Source organism: Symphalangus syndactylus, chromosome 22 (assembly GCF_028878055.3).
Source record: "Symphalangus syndactylus isolate Jambi chromosome 22, NHGRI_mSymSyn1-v2.1_pri, whole genome shotgun sequence".
Taxonomy (NCBI): Eukaryota; Metazoa; Chordata; class Mammalia; order Primates; family Hylobatidae; genus Symphalangus; species Symphalangus syndactylus.
The window spans coordinates 36171938-36191725 of record NC_072444.2 but is presented as its reverse complement, the minus strand read 5'-3'; the positions used below and the strand labels follow the sequence as shown (position 1 = coordinate 36191725).

Here is a 19788-nt window from a genome sequence, read left to right as displayed (position 1 = left end):
TCAAGACCAGCCTGGCCAATATGGTGAAACCCTGTCTCTACTAAAAATACAAAAATTAGCCAGGCGTGGTAGCAGGTGCCTGTAGTCCTAGCTACTCAGGAGGCTGAGGCAGGAGAATTGCTTGAACCCCGGGAGGTGTAAGTTGCAGTGAGCCGAGATCATGCCACTGCACTCCAGCCTGGGTGACAGAGCAAGACTCTGTCTCTCAAAAAAAAAAAAAAAAAAAGTCACTAGACGTGTTGTCTGCCCCTATAGAGCACCCTCTTCCTCTCTGCCTTAACTAGAGGCAATTTCTCTCATCCTTTCCCCCACCACAGGGATCGACACTGCCCCCATGCACCCTGAGGGCTGAGAAGCCAAGCTGGGCCGACTCCTTGATACAGGACACGTAGATGTCAGGTATTATACCTGTACTAGTGTGCTCTGCTGATGTGAACAGAAGAATCTAGGATAATGAGCTCTCAGTCATGTGTACTGGTAAGGAACTGGAAATGTCCATGCCCTGTAAAAGTAGAACGGCAACATTCATGCAGCCCTGAATATGTTTGCAAAGAACATCTAACAGGGGGACAAGCTCACGACAGACTGAACACAACCACAGGACATAAACTGGCACACATGGGGTGGGCTCAGTGCATGCTGCCTCTTTTTTTTTTTTTTTCTTCAGCTGGAGTTTTACTCGTCACCCAAGCTGGAGTGCAGTGGCGTGATCTCAGCTCCCTGCAACCTCAGCCTCCCGAGTAGCCGGGACTACAGGCATGAGACATCACACCAGGCTAATTTTTTTTTTTTTTTTTTTTTTTTGAGACGGAGTCTCACATTGTTGCCCAGGCTGGAGTGCAGTGGCGTGATCTAGGCTCACTGCAAGCTCCACCTCCCAGGTTCACGCCATTCTCCTGCTTCAGCCTCCCAAGTAGCTGGGACTACGGGTGCCCGCCACCACGTCTGGCTAAATTTTTTTTGTATTTTTAGTAGAGATGGGGTTTTACCGTGTTAGCCAGGATGGTCTCAATCTCCTGACCTTGTGATATGCCCACCTCGGCCTCCCAAGTGCTGGGATTACAGGCGTGAGCCACAGCGCCCAGCGCCAATTTTGTATTTTTAGTAGAGATGGGGTTTCACCATGTTGGTCAGGCTGGTCTCGAACTCCTGACCCCAGGTGATCCACTCACCTCAGCCTCCCAAAGTATTGGGATTATAGGCGTGAGCCACCACACCCAGCCCACTGCCTCATTTTTCAAATTACATGAAAAAGAGCTGTACCACCCAATGTATAGGTCTTAACTGCATCCTGATTCTAAAAGATGAACTGGGCAAAACTTGTAAGATAATCACAGAAATTTAAACACTAACCAGACATGTGAGAACATTAAAAAATTATTCTTAATTTTTTGGTGCAATAAAGGTATTATGATTATGTTTAACAAAGAAAGACGTTGAAATATGCAGATGAAATGGTAATTTGCTTGGGATCTATTTCAAAAAAAATCCTACAGGGGTGTGGGTGGGGTTGGCACTGGGGTATAGATAAAGCGAAATTGCCGAGGAAGGACGATTTGTTGTTGCTGTGGTGGTTGAGTAATTCAGGGGACCATGTGCAGGTTTGTTCTTTGCGTATGTTGTGCAGTGTTGGGGTTTGGGCTTCTAGTGAACTCATCACCCAAATAGTGCACATAGTACCCAACAGGTAATTTTTCAACCCTCACCCCAGTCTACCCTCCCACTCTAGCAGTCCCCGGTGTCTATTACATCATCTTTTCTTTTCTCTTTTTTTTTTTTTTTTTTGAGACAGGGTCTCATTCTGTCTCCCAGGCTGGAGTGCAGTGGTGCGATCTTGGCTCCCTGAAGCGTCAACCTCCTGGGTTCAAGCCATCCTCCTTTCTCAGCCTCCCCAGTAGCTGAGACTACAGGTGCACCACCACACTTGGCTAATTTTTTTTTTTTTTTTTTTTTGAGACAGTCTTGCTCTGTCACCCAGGCTGGAGTGCAATGGTGCAATCTCGGCTCACTGCAAGCTCCGCCTCCCGGGTTCACGCCATTCTCCTGCCTCAGCTTCCCGAGTAGCTAGGACTGCAGGCGCCTGCCAGCACACCTGGCTAATTTTTTGTATTTTTAGTAGAGATGGGGTTTGACCATGTTAGCCAGAATGGTCTCGATCTCCTGACCTCATGATCTTTCCACCTCAGCCTCTCAAAGTGCTGGGATTACAGGTGTGAGCCACTGCGCTGGCCAGTCAATTTTTGTATTTTTTGTAGAGATGAGGTTTCGCCACGTTGCCCAGGCTGGTCTTGAACTCCTGGGCTGAAGTGATCTGCCCACCTTGGCAGATTACTGGGATTACAAACTATTATATTCATCTTTATGTCTATGTGTTTAGCTCCCACATATAAGTAAGAACATGTGGTATTTGATTTTCTGTGAGTTAGGATAATGGCCTCCAGCTCCATCCATGTTGCTGTGAAGGACATGGTCTTGTTCTTTTTATGGCTGCGTAGTATTCCACATGTGTATATGTGTCACATTTTCTTTATCTGGTCAACTGTCGGTGGACACTTAGGTTAATTCCATGACACTGCTATTGTGAATAGTGCCACAGTAAACATACAAGTGCATGTGTCTTTTTGATAAAACTATTTATTTTTCTTTGAGTACACACCCAGTACTGGGACTGCTGGGTTGAATGGTAGATCTATTTTTGGTTCTTTGAAAAATCTCCATCCTGTTTTCCACAGGAGTTGAACTAATTTACATTGCCACCCACAGTGTATGGGTGAGAAATGATCACTGTTAACCAAGAGTGATATGTACATGGGATTCATTAACTACTTCCTCTACTTTGAACATATTTGATATTTACCACAATAAAGAGTTTGTTTTTTTTTTTTTTTTTTGAGACGGACTCTCCCTCTGTCGCCCAGGCTGGAGTGCAGTGGCATGATCTCGGCTCACTGCAAGCTCCGCCTCCCGGGTTCATGCCATTCTCCTGCCTCAGCCTCCCGAGTAGCTGGGACTACAGGCGCCCGACTAACTTTTTGTATTTTTAGTAGAGACGGGGATTCACCCTGTTGGCCAGGATGATCTCGATCTCTTGACCTCGTGATCCACCTGCCTCGGCCTCCCAAAGTGCTGGGATTACAGACGTGAGCCAGCGCACCCCACTGGTTTTGTTTTGTTTTGTTTAAGATTTTTAGGATAGGCCAGGCGCAGTGGCTCATGCCTGTAATCCCAGCACTTACGGAGGCCGAGGCAGGCAGATCACAAGGTCAGGAGATCGAGACCATCCTGGCCAACACGGTGAAACCCCGTCTCTACTCAAAATACAAAAAATTAGTTGGGCGCAGTGGCGGGCGCCTGTAGCCCCAGCTACTCGAGAGGCTGAGGCAGGAGAATGGTGTGAACCTGGGAGGCAGAGCTTGCAGTGAGCCGAGACTGCACCACTGCACTCCAGCCTGGGCGACAGAGCAAGACTCTGTCTCAAAAAAAAAAAAAAAAAAAAAAAAAAAAAAAAAAGATTTTTAGCATGTATGTTTCTTAGAACTTCTGATAGGTGGGGCTAATATATGTTTTGCGCATAGGATTTTTTCACTAAGAATCAGTTTTGAGGCCATGCGCGGTGGCTCACGCCTGTAATCCCAGCACTTTGGGAGGCCGAGGTGGGTGGATCACAAGGTGAGGAGATCGAGACCATCCTGGCTAACACAGTGAAACCCCGTCTCTACTAAAAATACAAAAAGAAATTAGCCAGGTGTGGTGGCAGGTGCCTGTGGTCCCAGCTGCTGGGGAGGCTGAGGCAGGAGAATGGCATGAACCCGGGAGGCGGAGCTTGCAGTGAGCCGAGATTGCGCCACTGCACTCCAGCCTGGGCGACAGAGCAAGACTCTGTCTCAAAAAAAAAAAAAAAAAAAAAATCAGTTTTGAAATATAATTACTGAATGTGACTAGAAAGAAATATACAGCCAGGAGCGGTGGTTCACGCCTGTAATCCCAATACTTTGGGAGGCTGAGGTGGGCGGATCACTTGAGGTCAGGAGTTCAAGACCAGCCTAGCCAATATAGTGAAAACCCATCTCTACTAAAAATACAAAATTATCCGGGCATAGTGGCGCATGCCTGTAATCCCAGCTACTTGGGAGGCTGAGTCAGGAGAATTGCTTGAACGGGAGGCGGAAGTTGCGGTAAGCCGAGATCGCACCACTGCACTCCGGCCTGGGAAACAAGAGAGCAAAACTCCATCTCAAAAAAAAAAAAAAAAAGCTGGGCACGGTGGCTTACGCCAGTAATCCCAGCACTTTGGGAGGCCAAGGCGGGTGGATCACGAGGTCAGCAGATCGAGACCATCCTGGCTAACATGGTGAAACCCCGTCTCTACTAAATGTATAAAAAAAAATTAGCCGGGCGTGATGGCGGGTGCCTGTAGTCCCAGCTACTTGGGAGGCTGAGGCAGGAGAATGGTGTGAACCCGGGAGACAGAGCTTGCAGTAAGCAGAGATCACGCCACTGCACTCCAGCCTGGGCGACAGAGCGAGACTCCGTCCAAAAAAAAAAAAACGCCAAATATATTAGCCAGGCATGGTGGTGTACACATGTAATCCCAGCTACTCAGGAGGCTGAGGCACAAGAATCGCTTGAACCTGGGAGGTGGAGGTTGCAGTGAGCTGAGATCGCATCACTGCACTCCAGCCTGGGTGACAGAGTGAGACTTTGTCTAAAAAAAAAAAAAAAAAACAAAGAAAGAAACCTCAATTGTAATAGCAGCCACCTCCAGGTGGAGAGATGAATAAGTTCCACTTTCCGAACCACCATTTTCTATACTTTCCAGATTTTAAACAATGACTATGTATTCTACAATCAGGAAAAAATGCTTTTTAAAAACATGACTAAGCCTAGGTTCTGGAAACTCAAGATATACTCTGCTGAATAATTATATCACAGTAAAGAGCCCCGGCTGGACATGAGTCAGGCAACCCTGTCCCTGCATGGGTCGGCGACATGGCCTCTTAGACCAGCCCTGGCAACATCCAAAAGGGACCATTTACATTCACAGGCTCCTGGCTGCGGAGTAGGAGTGTGAGACTGAACATTTCCTTTCTGAAAGTGATCTTTTCTAGTCCCTCATGGTTAAAACAAAAAAGGAATTGGTTATTCATTAAGGGCTTAATTAAAGAACTGAAAATAGCTGGGTGTAGTGGCTCACGTCTGGAATCCTAGTAGTTTGGAAGGCTAAGATGGGAGGATCACTTGAGGCCAGGAGTGGGGGACCAGCCTGATCAACATAACAACACCCTATCTCTAAAAAAAGAAAAAAGAAAGAAAAGAACTGAAAATATAAATTATATTTAAACTATAAATATTTGAGGGCAAAATATATTCTGTCCAACAGCAATTCAGTAAGACCAAGGATTATTGGTTTCATGTAGAAATTTACATTCGTGATGTCTTCCTGCTTCTATCATAAGAAAATGAAAATGAGGCCGGGTGCGGTGGCTCACGCTTGTAATCCCAGCACTTTGGGAGGCCGAGGCAGGCGGATCACGAGGTCAGGAGATCGAGACCACGGTGAAACCCCCGTCTCTACCAAAAATACAAAAAATTAGCCGGGCGTGGTGGCGGGCGCCTGTAGTCCCAGCTACTCGGAGAGGCTGAGGCAGGAGAATGGCGTGAACCCGGGAGGCGGAGCTTGCAGTGAGCCAAGATCGCGCCACTGCACTCCAGCCTGGGCGACAGAGCGAGACTCCGTCTCAAAAAAAAAAAAAAAAAAAAAGAAAATGAAAATGCATTTCTGTTTGCCCAGCATCAGGGTACCGGCTTTTTCTAAATGAAGAGTTAAGTCTCTCCTAGAAAAGCCTTATCTGGGGCCATGCATGGTGGCTCACACATGTAATCCCAGCACTTTGAGAGGCTGAGGTGGAGGACCACTTGAGCCCCAGGAGTTCAAGACCAGCGTGGGCAACATAGCAAGATCATGTCTCTAAAAAAAAAAAAAAATACAAAAATTAGCCGGATGCAGAGGTGGTGCTACTCAGGAGGCGGGGGTGGGGATCGCTTGAGCCCAGGAGGTCGAAGCTGCAGTGAGCCAAGATCACACCACTGTACTCCAGCCTGGGCGACAGAAAAAGACTCTGCCTAAAAAAAAAAAAAAAATGCCTTATCTGTAGGTGGATTTATCTATCTTCCCCCTAACCACCCTACAGGGGGCAGGGTGAGAGAACAATACCAAAATCAGCCCCAGCTATGTTCATATTCAGGCACCACCAGTTGTGTGACCAGGCACGTGTTAGGATCTCTGCAAATCTGAACCTCCTCTTCTGTATCTTGCCCCTGGGATTCACATCCTTATACATCCCCTCCCATACTGCACTTGAGTGGCCCAAGCAAGCCAAGAGATGTGGCAGAAGCAGCACTACAAGGATCCACCAAGCTTCCACCGTGGTCCTTAGGAGGCTTTGCCAAGGGAAAGCCACACACCATGGAAGGGGTCTGGCTTCCCAGAGACCAGCACGCTGTAAGGGGGTCCAAGGGAGCCCTGCGTGAAGAGCCGCAGGGATAGAGGAAGGGAGAGCAGAGACAGCAATGCTCAGCAAGCCCTCAGCTGTCCAGCTACCCCAGACTCGAGTGAAGATGCCATCTGCATGGCCGCCCAGTCCTGTCCAGCACTGAGTTGACTCCAGCCCCGGCCACCATCTGCTTGCAGCTGCTGGAGAGTCGCCTAGCTGAGCCCAGTCCACCGCAGAATCATGACATGACATGAGTCTGGGACACCATGGGGCTTCAGTAAGCAGCAGCCCCCCTTTATCTCCTTTTCTGATGGAAACAGCATTAAGGAAACCAAGCACAGGCTGCGAGCCATTCAAAGGCTCCTGACTCTCACACCCTTCTCACCATGCCTATATCACTGATCTCCTCTCAGGGTTGGATAAAGATCAGAGCTGGCAGTAACTCTAGATTCTGTTGCTTAGTAGGAAGTAAGTAAGGTCAGCTCCGAGGCACCTGAAGACAGATCCGAAATCCTTTCATAAAACAAAAGGTTCAGGTTGGCCGTCCTCACTCTGCGGCTCCCCGTGGCCAGTTAGACACCTCTGCTCAGTGTCCAGCCCATTCCTCCCAGTGGACACGTGACAGCCCTGGAAGAGCTGGGATGTGGGGGGAATGCAAACGAGTGAACAGGCCATCATCCCTCAGGGTCAGGGGACAAGAGAGGGCCAGGGGTGCTGAGGACATGCACCAAGGAGACACACAAGGGGCATGACCTCATGTCAGGGTCTGGAGGGTCCCCAGAAGCAGCGGAACTAACCTCGCTCTGTCTCCACCTGGGGCGGGAGCACGCCCAGGTGTGAGGAGCGTGGGTATGACAGGAAACCCAAAATTGACAAATGGGATCTAATTAAACTAAAGAGCTTCTGCACAGCAAAAGAAACTACCATCAGAGTGAACAGGCAACCTATAAAATGGGAGAAAATTTTTGCAACCTACTCATCTGACAAAGGGCTAATATCCAGAATCTACAATGAACTCAAACAAATTTACAAGAAAAAAACAAACAACCCCATCAAAAAGTGGGCAAAGGACATGAACAGACACTTCTCAAAAGAAGACATTTATGCAGCCAAAAAACACATGAAAAAATGCTCATCATCACTGGCCATCAGAGAAATGCAAATCAAAACCACAGTGAGATATCATCTCACACCAGTTAGAATGGCCATCATTAAAAAGTCAGGAAACAACAGGTGCTGGAGAGGATGTGGAGAAATAGGAACACTTTTACACTGTTGGTGGGACTGTAAACTAGTTCAACCATTGTGGAAGTCAGTGTGGTGACTCCTCAGGGATCTCGAACTAGAAATACCATTTGACCCAGCCATCCCATTACTGGGTATATACCCAAAGGATTATAAATCATGCTGCTATAAAGACACATGCACATGTATGTTTATTGCGGCACTATTCACAATAGCAAAGAGTTGGAACCAACCCAAATGTCCAACAACGATAGACTGGATTAAGAAAATGTGGCACATATACACCATGGAATACTATGCAGCCATAAAAAATGATGAGTTCATGTCCTTTGTACGGACATGGATGAAACTGGAAAACATCATTCTCAGTAAACTATCGCAAGGACAAAAAAACCAAACACCGCATGTTCTCACTCATAGGTGGGAATTGAACAATGAGAACTCATGGACACAGGAAGGGGAACATCACGCTCCGGGGACTGTTGTGGGGTTGGGGGAGGGGGGAGGGACAGCATTAGGAGATATACCTAATGCTAAATGACGAGTTAATGGGTGCAGCAAAACAACATGGCACATGGATACATATGTAACAAACCTGCACATTGTGCACATGTACCCTAAAACCTAAAGTATAATTAAAAAAAAAAAAAAAGAATACATCCACCCCAGAGCCAGTGCGAGTGTGGAAGGCTTGGGGGCTCGAAATGGGACACCTGGATCTCAGTTTCCACTCTCACAAGACCACTCCCTTCACCTCCACGTCTCCACAGGGTGGCTGCACCGCAGGCAGCACTCCTCTCAGGGAGGAGTCTATAAAATCCGAAAAGGATGTTTTTATTTTGGTAAAATATACATAACATAAACTTTATCATCTTAACCATTTTGAAGTGTTCAGCTCAGTCCTGTGAAATACACTGACACTGCTGTGCAGCCATCACCACCATCCATCTCCACACTCCATCTTCACACACTGAAGCTTTGTACCCATAAACACCAACTCCCATTTCCCCTCCTCCCACCCCTGGAACCACCATTCTACTTCCTGTCTCTATGAATGTCACTGTGGTGGGTGCCTCACATAAGCGGAATCACCGGCTTTGTCATTTGTGACTGGCTTGTTTCGCTCAGCAAAATGTCCTCCATGTTGCAGCATGTGTGAGAACTGCCTTTTGCTATCATCCTTCAGTTGATGACACCTGGTTGCTGGGTTGTTGCAGATAATGCTACGAGAGTCAGTGCAATCCCTATCAATATAACAGCAACATTTTTCAGGGAAATAGAAAAAAAACAATTCATATGAAGCCAAAAAAGAGCCCAAATATCCAAAGCAATCCTGAGCAAAAAGAACAATGCTGAAGGCAACACACCTCCTGACTCCAAAACAAATTATAAGCCTAGAGTAACCAAAATAGCCTGGTATTTGTATAAAAAGACACACAGACCAATGGGACAAATAGAGAACCCAGAAATAAATCTACATATTTACTCACATTGATCCTCAACAAAGCCACCAAGAACATGCACTGGGGAAAGGATACACCCTTCAATAAATGTAGCTAGGAAAACTTAATAGCCATGTGCAGAAAAATAAAACTGGACCCCTATGTGTCACCATACACAAAAGTCAACTCAAGATAGACTAAAGACTTAAACGTAAGTTGGAAGGCCGAAAACAGGCAGAACACTTGAGGTCAGGAGTTCAAGACCAGCCTGGCCAACATGGTGAAACCCTGTCTCTACTAAAAATAGGAAAATTAGCTGGGCATGGTGGTGGACACCTGTAGTCCTAGCTACTCGGGAGGCTGTGGCAGGAGAATCCCTTGAACCTGGTAGGCGGAGGTTGCAGTGAGCCAAGATCACGCCACTGCACTCCAGCCTGGGAGATGGAGCGAGACTCCCTCTCAAAAAAAAATTTAAAAAAAGAAGCTCTAATGTTTGATAGCAGGGCAGAATAACTATTCTTAGCAACAATACCATGTATTCGCTTTCTTTTTTTTTTTTTTTTTGAGACACAGTCCCACTCCGTAGCCTGGCTGGCATGGAGTGGAGTGCAGTGGTGCGATCTCAGCTCACTGCAACCTCTGCATCCCGGGTTCAGGCAATTTTCATGCCTCAGCCTCCCAAGTGGCTAGGACTACAGGCATGTGCCACCACGCCCGGCTAATTTTTGTATTTTTGTAGAGATGGGGTTTCATCATGTTGGCCAGGCTGATCTTGAACTCCTGACCTCGGGTGATCTGCCCACCTTGGTGTCCCAAAGTGCTGTGATTATAGGCGTGAGCCACCACGCACCCGGGATTTTTGTTTTTGAGACGGAGTCTCACTCCGTTGCCCAGGCTGGAGTGCAGTGGTGCAATCTTGGCCACTGTAACCTGTGCCTCCCGCTACCAACCCAGTTCTTTTTTTTTTGTTTTTTTAGATGGAGTTTTTGCTCTTGTTGCCCAGGCTGGAGTGCAATGGTGTGATCTAGCCTCACTGCAACTTCCGCCTCCCGGGTTCAAGCAATTCTCCTGCCTCAGCCTCCTGAGTAGCTGGGATTACAGGTGCCCACCACCACACCCGGACAATTTCTGTATTTTTAGTAGAGACGGGGTTTCACCATGCTGGCCAGGCTGGTCTCAAACACCTGACCTCAGGCAATCCACCTGCCTCGGCCTCCCGAAGTGCTGGGATTACATGTGTGAGCCACCATGCCTGGCCCCCACTCAATTCTTAAAAGCCTCCAGGCTGGGCGCAGTGGGAGCCCAGCACATTGGGAGGCCGAGGAAGGCAGATCGCGAGGTCAGAAGATCGAGACCATTCTGGCTGACGTGGTGAAACCCCATCTCTACTAAAAATACAAAAAATTAGCCGGGTGTGGTGGCGGGCATCTGTAGTCCCAGCTATTTGGGAGGCTAAGGCAGGAAAACAGCAAGAACCTGGGAGGCGGAGCTTGCAGTGAGTGGAGATCACACCACTGCACTCCAGCCTGGGCGACAGAGCAAGACTCCAACTCGAAAAAAAAAAAAAAAAGCCTCCAACAAATTCTAAACACACAACTTTCCTGAGACTGTCCCCAGGAAGCCTGTCCCAGGGCAGCCATGCGAACCCCTCAAGGGCAGCCATCCTGCGCAGCCTGACTTTGGGCTCATCCTCGCCCACCCAGGCACACTCAGCCTCTGCTGCACCTGCTGAGTGATGGCACTGCTATTCTAATGTTGCCATGGGCTTTCCACAAATGTCTTCACATCCTGTGAATGTTTCTCTTCCATAAGCCCTGCTTCAATGGGGCTCTGACACTGAACACGACCCACCTGCCTCCCTGCCTGCTTCCCACAGCATGTCATCCAAAAGCATGGCAAAGAAGGCAGGCGGTCCCAGCCGAGCCTATGCTGTAGAGGATGCTCCCTGGACTATGTCATCCAAAAGCATGGCAAAGAAGTCAGATGGTCCCATCTGAGCCTATGCTGTAGAGGATGCTCCCTGGCCTACTGGGACTTGTACTGTGTATCTGGCTGATTCTCTGGGAAGTTCCTTTAAAAGTGAAAGAGGGCCAGGCACGGTGGCTCACACCTGTAATCCCAGCACTTTGGGAGGTCGAGGCGGGTGGATTAAGACCAGCCTGGCCAACATGGTGAAACCCTGCCTCTACTCAAAATACAAAAATTAGCCAGGTGTGGTGGCAGACGCCTGTAATCACAGCTACTGGGGAGGCTGAGGCAGGAGAATCGCTTGAACCCAGGAGGCAGAGATTGCAGTGAGCCGAGATGGCACCACTGCACTCCAGCCTGGGCGACAGGGCAAGACTCCGTCTCAAAAAAAAAAAAAAAAAAGTGAAACAGGAAGCCGTGCCTCAAACCGCCCAGTAGAAGGACTGTGACCAGAACTTGACTCCCCTGAAGATGAGACTCCAGAATCTCAAATCTAGAAATGTTACCACCTGGCAATTCATTTAGAGTTTAAACTTTCATTGTTTAGCTCCCACTTATAAGTGAGAACATGCAGTTTTTGACTTTCAGACGTACAGAGTGGAATAACAGATATTGGAAACTCCAAATGAACAGGAATGAAAGGAAATAAAGTAGACTTGGAAGAGGGCCAAGCGGGCAACTTGAGAGATCAAGTGCCTTCATCAATTTCATACTTCGCCAGTGACCACCCAGTGCCACTGATTCAGGCTAGCTGGGTTAACCTGAAGGGAAGGGTTGGAGGGATGAAATATTATATTCAGGTGATATTACACTAAAAGCCCAGACTTCACCACTGTTCAATATAACCATATAACATAACTGCATTTGGCCGGGCGCGGTGGCTCACGCTTGTAATCCCAGCACTTTGGGAGGCCGAGGCGGGCGGATCACGAGGTCAGGAGATCGAGACCACGGTGAAACTCCGTCTCTACTAAAAATACAAAAAAAATTAGCCGGGCGTGGTGGCGGGCGCCTGTAGTCCCAGCTACTCGGAGAGGCTGAGGCAGGAGAATGGCGTGAACCCGGGAGGCGGAGCTTGCAGTGAGCCGAGATCGCGCCACTGCACTCCAACCTGGGTGACAGAGCGAGACTCCGTCTCAAAAAAAAAAAAAAAAAACATAACTGCATTTGTACCCCTAAATCCATCCAAAAATTTAAAAAATTTTAAAGCTTAAAATTTCAGTAAGGGCCGGGCGCGGTGGCTCACGCTTGTAATCCCAGCACTTTGGGAGGCCGAGGCGGGTGGATCACGAGGTCAGGAGATCGAGACCGTGATGAAACCCCGTCTCTACTAAAAATACAAAAAATTAGCCGGGCGTGGTGGCGGGCGCCTGTAGTCCCAGCTACTGAGAGGCTGAGGCAGAAGAATGGCGTGAACCCGGGAGGCGGAGCTTGCAGTGAGCCGAGATTGCGCCACTGCACTCCAGCCTGGGCGACAGAGCGAGACTCCGTCTCAAAAAAAAAAAAAAAAAATTTTCGGTAAGACACAACTTTTTCCAGCATAAGGACTGTCACGCTAGGTCTCCCTTAAAGCAAGAACTTCACTCTCTGGTGCTTGCGTATCTCCCCTCTCCTCCCTCATCCTCTATTTCTGTCATTTCATACTGGTCGATTCTGCTGCTTGCAACAGATGTAGGAAAGGATTTTACGGCGAGAAGATTTTAAAACTGCTGTATTCTCAACACCTACACAATGCCTGGTGCATTATAAGAGCTTCATCAAGGCCAGGCATGCTGGCTCACATCTGTAATCCCAGCACTTTGGGAGGTCAAGGTGGGTGGATCACCTGAGGTTGGGAGTTCGAGACCAGCCTGACCAATATGGAGAAACCAGTCTCTACTAAAAACACAAAATTAGCCAGGCGTGGTGGTACATGCCTATAACCCAAGTACTCGGGAGGCTGAGGCAGGAGAATCGCTTGAACCCGGGAGGTGGAGGTTGCAGTGAGCTGAGATTGCACCATTGCACTCCAGCCTGGGCAACAAGAGCGAAACTCCATCTCAAAAAAAAAAAAAAAAAAAAAAAAAAAAGCACTTTGGGAGGCCGAGGCGGGAGGATCACAAGGTCAGAGGTCAGGAGATCGAGCCTGGTGACAGAGCGAGACTCCATCTCAAAAAAACAAAAAAAAATTCATCAGTATCTGTTGAACAAATCAAAGCAGACATTGAAACAAGACTCTATATCTATCTTCTACCACCATGAGTAACACAGCTAGCCTGAATCAGTGGCACTGGGTGGTCACTGGGGAAGTATGCAATTAATGAAGGCACCTGATCTCTCAAGTTGCCCGCTTGGCCCTCTTCAAAGTCTACTTTACTTCCTTTCATTCCTGTTCTAAAGCTTTTTAATAAACTTTTCACCGAGCATGGTGGCTCAGACCTGTAATTCCACCACTTTGGGAGGCCAAGGTGGGCAGATCATCTGAGGTCAGGAGTTCAATACCAGCCTGTCCAACATGGTGAAACCCCGTCTCTGCTAAAATACAAAAATTAGCTGGACATGGTAGCGTGTACCTGTAATCCCAGCTACTCAGGAGCCTGAGACAGGAGAATTGCTTGAGCCTGGGAGGCGGAGGCTGCAATGAGCCAAGATCGCGCCACTGCACTCCAGCCTGGGTGACAGAGCTAGACTCCCGTCTCCAAAAAAAAAAAACTTTCATTCCTGCTCTAAAACTTGCCTAGGTCTCTCCTTCTGCTTTATGCCCCTCAGCCAAATTCTTTCTTCTGAGGAAGCAAGAATTGAGGTTGTTGCAGTCCCACATGGATTCCCCACTGGTAACATACTTTGGTGTCACACGACTTGGAAACGTTCCCTAGTGTAAGACACCTCCATGCCTCTCTCGCCTTCTTCAGCAGGAGGTGCTCAATACATGTTTTCTTCTCCTTTTCTCTCCTACTTACTAACCAAATCCCAAAACAATTCCTCTCAGCCATAAGTGACTCTGCCCCGCCGGCCGGCTGGTCTCTCAGCTCACCTTGATAGGTGGCTCACAGGGATAGAAAGGACCTTGGGTCCAGACCGGGAAGAACTGAGGCGCTAAAGGCCTCCTGGACAGGAGGCTCTGAAGAGTCATGGGGCTAAAGCCTAACACCATGCAATCTCTGAGGCTTAAAATAAACAATGAAAATCACAAGTTCACTTCGATTAATTTAAAACCATAATATAGGCTGGGTGTTGGTGGCTCACGCCTGTAATCCCAGCATTTTGGGAGACTGAGGTGGGCAGATCACCTGAGGTCTGGAGTTTGGGACCATCCTGGCCAACATGATGAAACCCCATCTCCAGTAAAAACACAAAATTAGCCAGATGTGGTGGCACGTGCCTGTTAATACCAGCTACTCGGGAGGCTGAGGCAGGCGAATCGCTTGAACCCGGGAGGCAGAGGTTTCAGTGAGGGGAGATAGCGTCATTGCACTCCAGCCTGGGCAACAAGAGCAAAACTCCGTCTCAAAAAAAAAATCATAATAAAAAATAAATAAATGAATGAAAGCATAGTATATAAGAAACAGCATCTGTCTTTTTTTTTTTTAAGACAGAGTCTTCTCTTCTCGCTCAGGCTGGAGTGCAATGGCACAATTTTGGCTCACTGCAACCTCCCCTCCTGGGTTCAAGCAATCCTCCTGCTTCAGCCTCCCGAGTAGCTGGGATTACAGGCGCCCGCCACCACGCCCAACTAATTTTTGCATTTTTAGTGGAGACGGGGTTTCACCATGTTGGCCAGACTGGTCTCGAACTCCTGACTTCAGGTGATCCACCCGCCTCAGCCTCCCAAAGTGCTGGGATTACAGGTGTGAGCCACTGCGCCCAGCTTATCATGTTTTTTTTAAAAGGCTGATCTGTTGTTTATTTTCCTATTCACCAATTCCTTTGAGCCACATGACCTGGGTTGAAATAACAGTTTTACTCAACTTTTTAGAAAACTAACTAAAGCTCGTATTCAGCTTTCCTTCGTTTTTCCCTAACGTCTTACATTTGGTGTTCACGTATTCTTAGGCTCCTCCTGGTTGTGATGTGCTTTCAGATTCCATGACCTTCACAGAGGACTGTACTGCAAGATGTTCTTTTTTGTTTTTGAGATGGAGTCTTGCTCTGTCACCCAGACTGAGTGCAGTGGTGGATCCCAGCTCACTGCAACCTCTGTCTCCCGGGTTCAAGAGATTCTCCTGCCTCAGCTGGTACTACAGGTGCGTGCCACCACACCGGGGTAATTTTTTGTATTTTTAGTAGAGATGGGGTTTCGTCGTGTTAGCCAGGATGGTCTAGATCTCCTGACTTTGTGACCCGCCCGCCTTGGCCTCCCAAAGTGCTGGGATTACAGGCACCAGCCACCGCGCCCAGCCGCAAGATGTTCTTCTACTCCGGTTTGTGTGGTGTTTTCCTCATGCTCACGCTAGGGCCGTGGATTGGGGGAGGTGAGGTGCTTTCTCGGGCCATCCTATTAATAAAGTCACGTGCATTGACCATCTCACGCAGTCCTAGGGCCTGTCACACGGACAGGTGCTCCCTGAAGTGTGGCTGCAGTGTGTGTGTATCTGTGTGCCTTAGAGACAGACATATCTGCATCCTTGGAAAATCATACTTGGTTTTACTTAATTCTATTTAATTAAATTGTATGGGAGACCACTATGCTTTCACTTTAAAGCTGAATTCCTTAAATTATCCATGATTTTATATTTTCATTCAAGACTGTCGGGCCCTTTATCTCTTCTCTGAAGCCAACGCCTGGCTCGCTCAGAGAAAGTTTCACCTGCATTCCGCAATGTAAATTATTACATGAGTTTACTTTCTCTCACAACTCATGACTCGGGGGCCACATCCTTCCCAGAGAGCTCTTAATATTCTTCTTCTGAGAGTATGGCCAAGAACTACAACACTTTCTCAGTCCCTCTGGAAGCAATGGAAACGGACTGTTTCACAGCCTGCCACATCCTGCATTGGCAAACCGGTCCCGTCCGGGGCCTCCCAGCACAAACCACACCGGGAGACCTCTGCCCCGCAGAGCACTACGGAGTGCGGGGCTGCGGCACATCCACCTGGGAAGTGGCCTTCGCCCGTCCAGGGCTTGGTTTTGGATCTGCCGCGCGTGTTCTCCATACTGAAGACCACTTGTATTCATTTGGTGCAGGTCTAAGCCGCAGCGGGCTCCGTCGAGCACCCCAGGAACGCACAGCCCTGAGAGCCCGCCCGGGTCTTCCTTTTGCACCCGCAAGGCCTCTGTGGGGGACTGGAAATCCCAGGTCTCGCTCACCCGAGCGTACCCTAGGAGCGGGCCGCACATCGGCTGAAGCGGCGCTTCCAGACGGGTCCCGGGCTAGAGCACCCCAGCACCGCGTCCGCAGGAGGCTCCCGGCCACGGTGAGGGCTGCGGGGCGGCGCGGGGCAGGTCCTGGACCGAGGGAAAAAGTCAGCCGGGGAAGCCCGCACACAGAAGCAGGCCGCTCCAGCCGCCGGGAACGGAGAAAACCCGTGGCGGCGGCGAAGCGCCGGACGCTCAGGACGCACCTGTGATTCCCGGGCCGCTTCCGGGCCCCAGTGCCAGGACGCGGCGGCAGCTGGGCCCGCCCCGGGTAGCAACCGCCCGCGCAGCCTTCCCCCAACCTGGGCCCGGGCCCCGACCCCGTCCCCTGTCCCGACCCGGGCGCCCCCACCTGCGACCGCCTTCTCCGCCCGCGACGCCGCCCGCCTCCCCCACCGGCCCGCCCGCCCTACCTCGCCGCTTGGCACGCACGATGCCCTTCTTCTGTAGCACGAACGTGGACCCGTTCACCAGGCTCGACACGACGGCCACGCCCAGGCCGAGCGACACGGCGGCGGGGCTCGGGCTACGCGCCCCTTCCCCGGCCGCCGCCGCCGCCGCCGCCGCCGCAGCTGCAGTCCCCATTCCGCCCGCGCCCGCCCTCCGAGCCTGCGCCTGCGCGCCGCGCCCCGCGGGGCGGGATGGGGGGTGACCGGGAGGCGCGGGCGGGGGAGGGGAGGGGGAGGAGCGGGAAGAGGGGCGGGGGCGGGACGGGGGTGCCAGGGACCGGCGCCTAAGGCTGCGGGGACAGCAGTGGCGCCGGACGCGGCGGCAGTGAGGGGCCGGTGAGGCGCTGGGTGGGGCGGGGGTTCCCGGATTTCGCAAATGGAAATGCAGGACTCCCGGTTAAGTTTGCGCAGAGAAACATGCATACTTTGTCCTCTGCAATATCCGGGCAGCGGAGCGCGGCAGGACGCACCCGCGGGCAGCGGTCCCCGAAGAGCCTCCAACCGCCAGCCCAACTCCCCGGAGCGCGAAGCCCGGCGCGCCGCTGCAGAGATCGAAGGGGAGCCCTGGCGCTGGGCGTTTCTCTTCCGCCCTTCTTGGCGCTAGAGTCAGCTACGCCGGGCTCTGGGCTTGTGCTCCCACAGTCTAATTTCCTCGTTTTAATAAACTACAACAAGCCGGGCGCGGTGGCTCACGCCTGTAATCCCAGCACTTTGGAAGGCCGAGGCGGGCGGATCACGAGGTCAGGAGATCGAGATCATCCTGGCTAACACAGTGAAACCCCGTCTCTACTAAAAATACAAAAAATTAGCTGGGTGTGGTGGCGGACGCCTGTAGTCCCAGCTACTCGGGAGGCTGAGGCAGGAGAAGGGTGTGAACCCAGGAGGCAGAGCGTGCAGTGAGCGGAGATCACACAACTGCACTCCAGCCTGGGCGACAGAGCGAGACTCCGTATAAAAAAGAAAGAAAGAAACTACAACAAAATTACAAGCTTGAAAAATAGAAAAAATTATTTTAAAGTGACTCAATTCCACAACTCTCACCTAATTGTTAGTATTTTAGGTGTTTTCCCATAATGTATACATACCTTTACATGTTTCCAATTACAATATACGAAATTTCCTTTTTATTTAATATATATCAGTTTCTGTATCGCTACATAAATGATTATTCTAATGACAGTATAGTAATTTGTCTAACCATTCAGCCATTGTTGGGTGTTAGGTAGCTACCAGGTTGGTTAGTTTGTTTTTTTTTTTTTTTTTTTTTATTAATTTTTGCATACAAAAACGATAAACATTTTCTAAAAATACATACAAACAAAAAGATGCATATCAAACATATTAGGAAGGTTGCACATGGGAAGTCGGGGAATAGAAATGGGGGGTGGGAGTTAAAATAAATGAGAGAGGGACTTTATATGGATCAGTGATAATAACTCAATCCTCTATTTGACAAAGAAGAGGGAGAAGGAAGAGGAAGAAAAAGAAAGTGGGATAAAGGATCAGAAAGGGAAGAAAATAGAAAAAATTAGAGTATGACTCCAGGGTAGACCTGTTTTGTTGTCACTGAGTTGGTTGGTTGGTTTGTCTGTTGTATTCTTCATGTTTCGCCAAGTTGGCCAGACTGGTCTCGAACTCCTAGCCCGAAGTGATCAACCCGCCTCGCCCCCCAGAGTGCCGGGACCACAGGCGTGAGCCACCACGTCCAGCCCCCACATTGCTTCTGGCCTCCGTGGTAGACCTCCCAGACGGAGCGGCCAGGCAGAAGAGCTCCTCACTTCTACCCAGACAGGGGGCGGCCGGGCAGAGGACCTCCTCACTTCCTCCCGGACGGGGCGGCCGGGCAGAGGCGCTCCTCACTTCCTCCCGGACGGGGCGGCCGGGCAGAGGCGCTCCTCACTTCCTCCCGGACGGGGCGGCCGGGCAGAGGCGCTCCTCACTTCCTCCCGGACGGGGCGGCCGGGCAGAGGCGCTCCTCACTTCCTCCCGGACGGGGCGGCCGGGCAGAGGCGCTCCTCACTTCCTCCCGGACGGGGCGCCCGGGCAGAGGCGCTCCTCACTTCTTCCCGGACGGGGCGGCCGGGCAGAGGCGCTCCTCACCTCCCAGACGATGGGTGGCCGGGCAGAGGCGCTGCTCACTTCCCAGACGATGCGTGGCCGGGCAGAGGCACTCCTCACTTCCCAGACGGGGCGGCCGGGCAGAGGCGCTCCTCACTTCCCAGACAATGGGTGGCTGGGCAGAGGCGCTCCTCACCTCCCAGATGGGGCGGCCGGGCAGAGGCGCTCCTCACTTCTTCCCGGATGGGGCGGCCGGGCAGAGGCGCTCCTCACTTCTTCCCGGACGGGGCGCCCGGGCAGAGGCGCTCCTCATTTCTTCCCGGACGGGGCGGCCGGGCAGAGGCCCTCCTCACTTCCCAGACGGGGCAGCCGGGCAGAGGCGCTCCTCACTTCTTCCCGGACGGGGCGGCCGGGCAGAGGTGCTCCTCACTTCCCAGACGGTGGGTGGCCGGGCAGAGGCGCTCCTCTCTTCCCGGACGGGGCAGCCGGGCAGAGGCGCTCCTCATTTCCTCCCGGACGGGGCGGCCGGGCAGAGGCGCTCCTCATTTCCTCCCGGACGGGGCGGCCGGGCAGAGGCGCTCCTCACCTCCCAGACGATGGGAGGCCAGGCAGAGGCGCTCCTCACCTCCCAGACGATGGGTGGCCGGGCAGAGGCGCTCCTCACCTCCCAGACGAGGCGGCCGGGCAGAGGCGCTCCTCACCTCCCAGACGATGGGTGGCCGGGCAGAGGCGCTCCTCACTTCCCAGACGGGGCGGCCGGGCAGAGGCGCTCCTCACCTCCCAGACGGGGCGGCCGG

At 50.9% G+C, this 19788-nt stretch overlaps 1 protein-coding gene across 1 annotated transcript in view; it reads right to left on the bottom strand.

The window, feature by feature from the left end:
- The window catches only part of NIPA1 (NIPA magnesium transporter 1), a 46010-nt gene extending 28921 nt beyond the window's left edge, over window positions 1-17089 (bottom strand). Inside the window, exon 1 of the mRNA XM_055262543.2 lies at window positions 16898-17089. Coding sequence (XP_055118518.1) covers window positions 16898-17069 — 172 coding nt within the window. The 5' untranslated portion in view covers window positions 17070-17089. The remainder of the gene's footprint in view (window positions 1-16897) is intronic.
- Between the last annotated feature and the right edge of the window lie 2699 nt (window positions 17090-19788).